The sequence below is a fragment of the Camelina sativa genome, chromosome 8 (genome assembly GCF_000633955.1).
Source record: "Camelina sativa cultivar DH55 chromosome 8, Cs, whole genome shotgun sequence".
NCBI lineage: Eukaryota > Viridiplantae > Streptophyta > Magnoliopsida > Brassicales > Brassicaceae > Camelina > Camelina sativa.
In genome coordinates, this window is record NC_025692.1 from 13,851,238 (window position 1) to 13,861,272 (window position 10,035).

Here is a 10,035-nt window from a genome sequence, read left to right on the forward strand (position 1 = left end):
GTGATTGCCCGATAGCTCGTCTTTTCGTGGTTTGGTAAGACCACAACACACCATCATTGTTTTCTGCCCAGCTTCCTTTCCGTCGTCCAAGGCGATTCTTCAGTCCCTCTATGATCGTCTTGTTAGTAGCTTCATCCTGGCCGTTTCCTTGAAGATAACGGGGGGTCGACGTGCTTAAACGAATCTGCCATTTACTCCAAAAATGTCTAGTGATCTTCAAAGTGAACTGCGTTCCATTATCTGGGAAGATCTTGTATGGGAGTCCGTGGTGACAGATGATATTCTTCCAAATGAAGCCGGTCACATCCAATGACTGGACCTTGTGGAAAGGCTCAGAAAGCGAATAGCAATACTCAAACAAGGAAATAAATAAACAAGGAAAGGTCCTAAGGATGGATTCATGGGCTGGGCTCAAGCTATGGTTATCTAAACTGATCAACAAACCTCAATCAACAATGAGCTATCTCTAGACAATGATCTTCTAATACTTGTTAATCCATTCTCATGACAATAACAATCAAGCTTAGATACTCTTAGACCTAGTTTTCACTAGCTATTACATATAAAAGCAGGCATTAAACAACCAGATCATCAATGTCAAAAATCACTTTAAACATCTAATCTCTTAGCATGTTTCGTGATAATCTCTAGCATTAGCCTTATCTAACAACTTAGACATTGGTGTGATGCTAAGAAGCTTAAGATCTATCCTTACCCTCTCAGTATAAGAATAGCATAGAGGATATCTAATCCAGAAGTTGTATAACAATAAAGCTTGATCAATCTAAACACCCATAACCTTTACCCAGCCTAATTCATCCTTAAGATCTCTACACAATACTCACAATCACTAAACATGATGAACAAAATCATAAACCCAGAAATCAATGAAACTTGCATGATTAGAAAGATAAGACAAAGATCTACAATATTTAAGAAGAAATCAAACTCAAATTCTCAATACTTAGGAAGTTATGGAACCAACAAGTATCAAAGAATTTCTTGAGACAATACAAAAGTGGCTAATGATCTAAGGAAAATAAAAACAAAAAGTAGATAATTCCCAAAAGGGTAAATACTAGGTCTAGATATTATTTCTCTAAAAAGTGCTCTCTTTTGCGGCCATGAGGTACAAGGAGTTTATATAGGAGAGAGGGGAAGCCCTAAAATGGCTAGAAGATAAAATAGGCAGGCGGCTCGGTCAACTCGACCAGGTGCTCGGTCGAGTGCTTGGACGAGTGACCTCTTCTTCTACTTCTTCCATCCGGTCGAGTCCTTCTCCGCACACGGTCGAGTGTTTGGTCGAGTGTGCTGGTCGAGTGGACTTCTGGATCTTGATTATTCTTCTCTAGCTCCCTTGTCTTCTTCACTTGATAGCTCCAATCCTCCTCAGCACTCTTCCATGCTCTTTAAGATCAAAAATCACCTGCTTATGCTAAAAACTATGCAAATGCAATGCAATTCTACACTAATGCATAAACAGTCCTAAAGCTACTCAATAATGGCCAAATTAGATAGTAAATCAACCAAAAGATGTGAATATACTAAGGTAAAACAAGGTGAAATATATGAACATCAACACTCCCAAACTTAGTCTTTGCTTGCCCTCAAGCAAATAAACAAGACATAATTAGGGAAGTGAGGTTTAAAAGTGGGATCTCAGCTCCTAAAGCTTGACAATAAACTAGCTAGAATCAGTGTCCAAGTTACTAGTACTATGATGCAAGTTGAATGAGCTGTACTTAAAGATTTTAGACAACCCTATCACAACATTTACTGATTTAAGCCTTAGATATCCATATGAATTCAAATCAACAATTTCCTTTAACAGTCATTAAACAAGAACATGAATCAACTTTTGCAATGCTCTAAACTCATTTGGCTTGGTAATAAAGGTTTGGAGACAGTGATGGTCTCTCTTTAGAGTGGGGCTTATCAATATCAAGGTTCTCTCGTAAAAATGGATTGAGCTTTAGAAGAAGGCTAAAGGTAAGAACACTTAGACACATACAAGAACAAAACCTTGTCTACCCAAAGGTCCCCAAAGTGTTTATCCTATCATTCTAATCCCAAATTGTCCTAGTTCTACCCTTTAACTTCATCTCTTCTCAAATACCCTTTTCTCTTTTGTTTTTAAGCCTTAGGAGAGGTTTCTTATTTGAATAAACTAGTGGAATGGGGCTTCTTTATTATTTGCTATGGTTCCTTTTCTTCTCATTTCTTAGGACATAGAAGCTTTTGCTAGACTCATCTTTTCTTTCTTTCTTTTTCCTTGATTAGAACCATCTTTAACAATCTCATACTTCCCATTCTTTCACTAGAGCTTAAATTAACTTAAACACATTCCTCTCCTAAAGACTCTAACCTTTTCTTTCTCTTTTTCTCTTTTTTTTTTCTTTTTTTTTTCAAAACAACCAAGTCCCAAACCCAAGAAGTAAATACCACCTAGTCTTATCTAGTTTGAAAATTGCAAACTAGAACTACACAAGGCTTTACTCTTGTCAGCTCAAACCTAACACTTTCTACCAAGCTCAATCCCAAAAAGGCCTTACACACACAAGAATAAACATGGCTTGAAAGAAGGATTGGTTAAGGGTATTGGAAACTGATCTTAATGATTAAATCAGCTACTTGGATCAACAAGAGTGGTAGAATAGAGAAAGATGATCCAAATATGTATATGGTATCCATGAGTTTAAAGCAATGCACAAATTGATAATTAAAAGTCAATATTAGGTTCTTATAAGTAGGAAATGGCATCAAATCACAGCATGCTTCAATTTAGACCAAATGCAATGCAGGAATTCAAGGCTTGGTTCAACCTTATGCTTCTAGCTACTCAACTAGCATCAAAGTACTATTAACTTGGGCATTGATCCTAGTTTAGTGAATTTAAACAAGCTAACAAGGCTAAACTCATCATAGATCCCTAATGCAAATATTAAACAGTCCTATATGAAACATGCTAAACAAGATACTAATATGCAATGCAAACTACATGAACACTCTTTTTTTTTTGTAAAGATTTTTGCAAAAAAATTCAAATTTTTAGGTTTTTTCTATGCCTTAGATGAAATGCAAGTACTAACATGATTATGCTAAAAATTTGAAATAAGAAAACAAAACACAACATCAAATGCCATCTCAAACCCTCCCCCAAACTTAAATTACACAGTCCCTTGTGTAAGAGAAATTTGAAAGAGGATTCAAGACTCAAAACAAAATAAAACTATAGATGCAATGGTATTTACAATGAAAAGGTGATGTTGGTACCTCATTGGTTATGGAAGAAGTTGTCCACGTCCTCATTCATACTGTCAAATGTGTAGCTGGAGCTCAGAGCTTGATTTTGAGGTGGGGAAGGAGGCAACTCGACGATGGCCATCGACTGGTACTCGGTCGAGTGGGTAGGTCGAGTTGGCTTCCGAACCATCATTTCTTCTTCTGTTTAGACTCCCTTGCTTCCCTGACCATGAAAACAACAAAACAAAGATCAAAATACCAAAACCCTAAACAATATGCACAGAGTTACCTTAGGGACTTCCTCCCTAGTGAGCTTGTTTAAAGTCACTAAGCTTGACTTCTTCTATTTCTTCAGGCTTGAGGAGCATTCTTGAGAAACATTGTGATCTTTTCATGTTTCTCCTTTTCTCCCCAGTACTTCTTAACTCTTTGACCATTGACTGTGAACTCACTACCATCCTTGTTGAGAAGTGTGATAGCTCCAAATGGTAGAACCTCTTTTATTTCAAAAGGGCCTCCCCACCTACTTTTCAACTTCCCAGGAAATAGCTTGAGCTTTGAGTTGAACAGCAAGGCTTGGTCTCCGGCCTTTAGGTCCTTAATGAGGATTTTATTATCATGGAAGGCTTTTGTTATTTCCTTGTAGATTTTGGAGCTCTCATAAGCTTCTAATCTGATCTCTTCAAGTTCATGCAGGTCAAGGCTTCTTTTAGCTTGAGCTGTCTCTAAATCCAAGTTCAAAAGCTTGATTGCCCACAAAGCTTTGTACTCTACCTCAACTGGGAGATGGCAAGACTTTCCATAGACAAGTTGGAATGGGAATCTTCCTATTTGTGTTTTGAAAGCTGTTCTATAAGCCCAAAGTGTTTCATCAAGTTTGCTAGACCAATCTTTCTTTGTTGCTCCCACTATCTTTGATAGAATGGCCTTGATTTGCTTATTTGAGACTTCAACTTGCCCACTAGTTTGAGGGTGATAAGCTCTTTACACTTTGTGTTTAACTCCATATTTCCTTAGCATTCCTTCAAAGATCTTGTTGATGAAGTGTGTCCCTCCATCACTAATCACAACTCTTGGAATTCCATATCTTGGGAAGATTATGGTCTTGAAAAGCTTAAGAACCACTTTGTGATCATTAGTAGGGCTAGCAATAGCTTCTACCCACTTGGAGACATAGTCCACTGCTACCAATATGTAGACATTCCATTTGAAGGAGGATTAAAAGGTCCCATGAAATCAATTCCCCACACATCAAATATCTCAACCTCCATAATTGGATTTTGGGGCATTTCATTCCTTCTTGTAATATTTCACATCCTTTGGCAAGCATCACACTTTGTAATGAACTTGTGAGTCACTTTGAATAAAGTAGGCCACCATAAACCAGCTTGTAGGACCTTCGAGGCAGTCTTAAAGGTTGCAAAATGTCCTCCATAAGCAGAGCCATGACAGTGTCCCAACACTCCTTCAACTTCATTCTCTGCTATACACCTCCTAAACAGTCCATCTGATCCCTTTTTGTACAAGTAAGGTTCATCCCAATAGTATCTATTGATGTCCTTGAGCAGTTTCTTCTTCTTGTAAGGGTCCATGTCTTCTGGGATTTCTTCACATACTTTGTAGTTAACTATATCAGCATACCATGGCAAATTTTCACTGGTCAAGTGCCATCCATTCCTCCATTTGGTCCTGCTCGACCGAGTGGCCAAACACACTCGATCGTGTGTGCTCGAGCAGTCGGTCAAGTTAGATCGAGTTGCATCAGTTTCTCTTCAGGCATTGAATCATCAATTGGTATTTCTTCCTCTATCCTCATCCTGGATAAATGATCAGCAACTCCATTATCTATACCTTTCTTATCAACTATTTCCATGTCAAATTCTTGGAGAAGTAGAATCGATCTTAACAACCTTGGTTTGGTATCTTTCTTTGAGTAGATGTGCCTCAAATCAGCATGATCAGTGTACACAATAACTTTGGAACCCACTAGGTAGCTTCTGAATTTTTCAAAGGCAAACACCACTGCAAGAAGCTCCTTCTCTGTTGTTGAATATCTTCCTTGAGTTTCATCCAAGGTTCGACTTGCATAGTGAATAACATGCACCCTCTTATCTTTATTATGTCCTAGAACTGCTCCTACTGCAAAGTCAGATGCATCAAACATTATCTCAAATGGGAGATCCCAATTTGGAGCTTGGACTATTGGAGTTGATATCAAGGCAGCCTTGATCTCCTTGAAAGCCTTCAAGCAATCTTCATCAAAGTTGAATTCAGTTTCCTTACAAAGTAACCTTGTCAATGGCCTAGCAATCTTTGAAAAGTCCTTGATAAATCTTCTGTAGAACCCAGCATGACCAAGAAAGCTTCTTATATCCTTGACTGTCTTTGGTGGTTGAGGTTGAACCATGACTTCAATCTTTGCTTTATCAACCTCAATACCCTTCTCTGAAATCTTGTGACCAAGAACTATCCCTTCTTCAACAATGAAATGACACTTCTCCCAATTTAGAACTAGATTTGTCTCTTCACATCTCCTTAAGACTCTGCATAGATTAGCAAGACAAGAAGAGAAAGAGTCTCCATAGACAGAGAAATCATCCATCAAAACTTCAACCATATCCTCAATAAGATCAGAGAAAATTGACATCATGCACCTTTGAAAGGTAGCAGGAGCATTACATAGTCCAAATAGGATTCTTCTATATGCAAAAGTGCCATATGGACATGTGAAAGTTGTCTTTTCTTGATCATTAGGATGAATTGGTATTTGGAAAAATCCAGATATCCATCCAAGAAACAGTAATGGGTATGATTGGCTAATGGAAGGGGAAAATGATCTTTCCTAGTAGCGGAATTGAGCTTTCTATAATCAATGCACATTCTATGTCCTGTTATGGTTCTAGTAGGAATTAACTCATAATGATCATTCTTTACTACAGTAATTCCTTTTTTTTTAGGGACACAATGCACTAGTGAACCCCAAGTACTATCAGAGATAGGATAGATCACACCAGCTCCAAACAACTTAAGAATCTCCTTTTTTACTACTTCCTTGAGGTTTGGGTTAAGCCTTCTTTGAGGTTTAATGCTAGAATAAGATTCATTCTCTAGGTGAATTCTATGCATGCAGAGGCTAGGTGAAATTCCTTTACTATCATCCAAAGAATAACCAATAGCCTTCCTAAATTTTCTTAGCTCAACAACTAGCAAATCAAGTTCTTCACTTCTCAAGTTAGCATTCACTATGACAGGATAAGTAGAGTTTTTACCTAGAAAAATGTACCTAAGCCCAGATGGGAGAGATTTAAGTTCTACCTTGGGTGCTTTTAGCTCAGACCAGTCATCTGTGGGGGTTTCGGCAGGGCGCTCGGTCGAGTGGTGTTGGTGCTCGTTCGAGTGTGCGTTCGAGTGGGTGGTCGAGCTCTTTGTATCTGCTATCTGAACTGACCATACTTCCTCTCTTAATGCTGGTAGCCCCTCAAAAACCTCTGGATGGTCTGATTCTCTACTGGAGTCCAGTATCTCTTCATAAGCCTTGGTTTCTTTGTAGATGAACCCTTCTTCTCCACTTTTTGTCAAAACAGTTCTAAGGTGATCTTTTTCTGCTAGCTCTTCCATCAATTCTCCTGCTAATTTGTCCAATTCTTCAACCCAAAAGACTTGTCCTCCAATTGTTGGTTTCTTCATAGCCTCTACAATGTGAAATATCATTTTGAGGTCCTATCCCAAGTTGAGATCAATCTTCCCTTTTCTCACATCAATTATTGCTCCTGCTGTGGCTAGCAAAGGTCTTCCCAAGATCAAAGGATCTTTTGGTTCTTCATTCATTTCCAAGACTACAAAGTCTGTTGGGACTTCCACTGCTCCAACTCTAACTGGTAAATCCTCCAAAACACCATGTGGTAATCTTACTGATCTATCAGCTAAGATCAGAGATATGTTGCATGGCTTATACCTTGTAAACCCTAGGTGCTTAACAACTGATAAAGGCATTAGGTTTACTGAGGCTCCCAAATCACAAAGACATTTGTTGAAGATCAAAGGGCCTATAGAGCAAGGTAGAGTGAAGGAACCAGGATCTCTTAACTTTTGAGGGTTCACTTGCTTTTGGATTATGGCACTACATTCATGACTAAGGATCACCATCCCTTGAACTTCTTTGATCCTTTCCATCACAACATCTTTCAAGAAATTCTGGTAGGGGGGAATCATAGCAAAAGCATCTATTAGAGACATCCTAAGCTCAATCTCTCTAACTTGTTAATCAAACAATGCCTTGTACTTTTCAACCATCTGCTTCTTGAATCTTCCTGGAAAAGGTAGTGGAGGTTTGTAAGGAGGAGGATTGAATCGGACTTCTTTTTCCTTGGTAGCAACTGGCGTAATCTTCTTCTGAGAAGGTGCTCGATCCGGTGCCCGATCAACCACTCGATCGTGTGAGTGCTCTAGTGCTGGGTCGAGTTCAATCGTCTCTTCATTCTAAGTCTCCTGTTGCTGAAAACTCTCCCCATCTTGTTCTTCACTGTCCTCAGGGATTGGTAGGACGCCTTTACGTTCTGGTAACACCCTTCCACTGTGTAGATTGATTACATTGGCATATTCTGTAGAGTGCATGATAGCCTTGCCCTTATGTTGTTCATTCCTTGTAGGAGTAGAAGAAGCCAGTTTGGTCTCCATAGTCTCAATCTTAGAATTCAGAGTTTCAAACTTAGTATGGAGGTCACTGTATGTGTTGTCCATCCTTTTGCTCATCTCAGCAAACTTCTTTGCATTCTTAATCTGCCCATTTGTTGCATCATATCTCTCAAATCTGGTTTTTGGCCTTGGTTGGTCCGAAACCCCGGAGGGGGACATAATTGAGGCTGGAACCCACTGTGTTGCTGCTTGGGTGCATAGTTGTTTTGTTGTTGGGGCTGTTGAGGTGGGTAGACTTGATCTTGAGGATTGGATACATTGGTGCTTTTATAGGAAAAGTTGTTCTTCTTAAACTGATTGTATCCTTTGAACCCTCCTTGATTCTGCATGTAGCAAATCTCAGCAAATTCTCTCTCCCCATCTTGAACTGGAACCTCTTCTTCACCAAGAAAATGAATGTTCTTTTGTTGGCTTAGTAGAATCTTGTCCAACTTCTCATGAACAACCTTCAACTCCTTCTTATACTTTTTATCTTGATCATTGGAGACAAACCTTACTGTTCTGTCATAGTCTTCATTATAATTCCCATCATATTGTGCTAGGTTCTCCACTAGCTCCCATCCTTCTTCTACATTCTTGTTGAGGAAATTGCCATTGGAGGCTGTGTCCAAAAGCATCTTTATCTTAGGTAGAACCCCTCTATATAAGGTGCTGAGCAGAGACTCATTGTTGAATCCATGGTATGGACATTGAGTTTGGAAGCCCTTGAATATCTCCCATGCCTCACAAAAGCTTTCATTGTTCTTTTGTGCAAAACCAGAGATCTCATTCCTCAACCTTGCTGTTCTAGAATTAGAGAAGAATTTAGCTAGGAAGGCCTTCTTGCAAGCATCCCATGTAATGATAGCACCAGTTGGAAGTGTCTTCTCCTAGAGATGAGCCTTGTCTCCAAGTGAGAAGGGAAACTATCTGAGCTTGAAATTGTCTTCACTTACACCATTGATCTTGGTTAGGCTACAGAGCCTATCAAATTCATCAAGGTGGTCAAGAGGATCATCCATTGGCAGACCATGAAACTTTTTTGACTGAATCATTGTGATAAGCCCACTTTTTATTTCAAAGTTATTATTAGCAACTGCAGGAGGGACTATTCCTGCTCTTTGTGTGTGAGTGTTTAGGGCATCTCCAGCTCCTATTTGCCTTGGTCTTTGCATAGGTGGATCCATCAGTAGCTGATTCTCTTGTTCCTGAAGGATTCTTGTTCTCTGCTGTCTCAGGTCTCTTGGTAGGCGGTTGATATGATCAAGGTACCTTTGAAGATTCTGATTACCCTTGGATCTTGTTTGCATCAAATGACTCGATCTCTGATGTGAACTGACACTCGGTCGAGCACTGGCTCGAGTTAAAGGTCGACCTGACTGAGACAAGTATGCCTTTTTAATCCGGGTGGTGGCTCGATCAGGTACTCGATCGTGCAGGCGATAGAGTTGTAGGTCGAGTTGGTACCTGAGATTCAAAACAACCAAGCAAATGAAGAATCTTAATCAGTAGTGATCAAAAGAACAATAGTACTTAATCTTCGACTTGTATAAATCCTAAATGTCACAAACAAACACTAAAATGGCAACAGCGCCAAATTGAAACATATTGTTTTATTTGGGGGTTGTGTTGAATGTGAATGATGATAGAGATGATGAATGAACAGGTGGATGCAAGGTGTTTCAATTAACCCTTATGTTGTTGTAGCATAAAGGATGTCAATCCATAATTAGTGTGATGCAAGCAATCAGGATATGAATACTTATCTAAGTCTAGCCAAATGTGATGAATGTTTTTAACTAACAACCTAATGATAATGATAAGATGCAGTAAGTAAAGCTACTAAGACAAGGTACTAAATGCAAAGTAAACAGTGGAAACAAAGCAGTAATGATACTAAACAAAAACAGGAACTAAACTACTGCAAGACAAGAGACAAGATCAAACAGAAATGATGTGAATGAAACAGGAAATGAAACAAGTAAATGCAGAACATAAACAAGAACATTGGATGATGCTCGAGCAAGCACTCGATCGGATGCTCGATCGAGTGGGTGGTCGAGTTACTTAGTACGAAGAACAGAGACAGAACAACAATCAGAACAGAGCAAAACGAAA

At 39.1% G+C, this 10,035-nt stretch overlaps 1 protein-coding gene across 1 annotated transcript; it reads right to left on the minus strand.

Annotated features, from left to right (window-relative positions):
• On the minus strand, positions 3,595–4,835 carry LOC104709514. The gene is made up of 3 exons (XM_010426112.1): positions 4,628–4,835; positions 4,232–4,427; positions 3,595–4,093 (listed from the first exon to the last, which is right to left on the minus strand). The coding sequence occupies exons 1-3, from the start codon at positions 4,833–4,835 to the stop codon at positions 3,595–3,597; spliced, it is 903 nt and encodes a 300-aa protein (XP_010424414.1).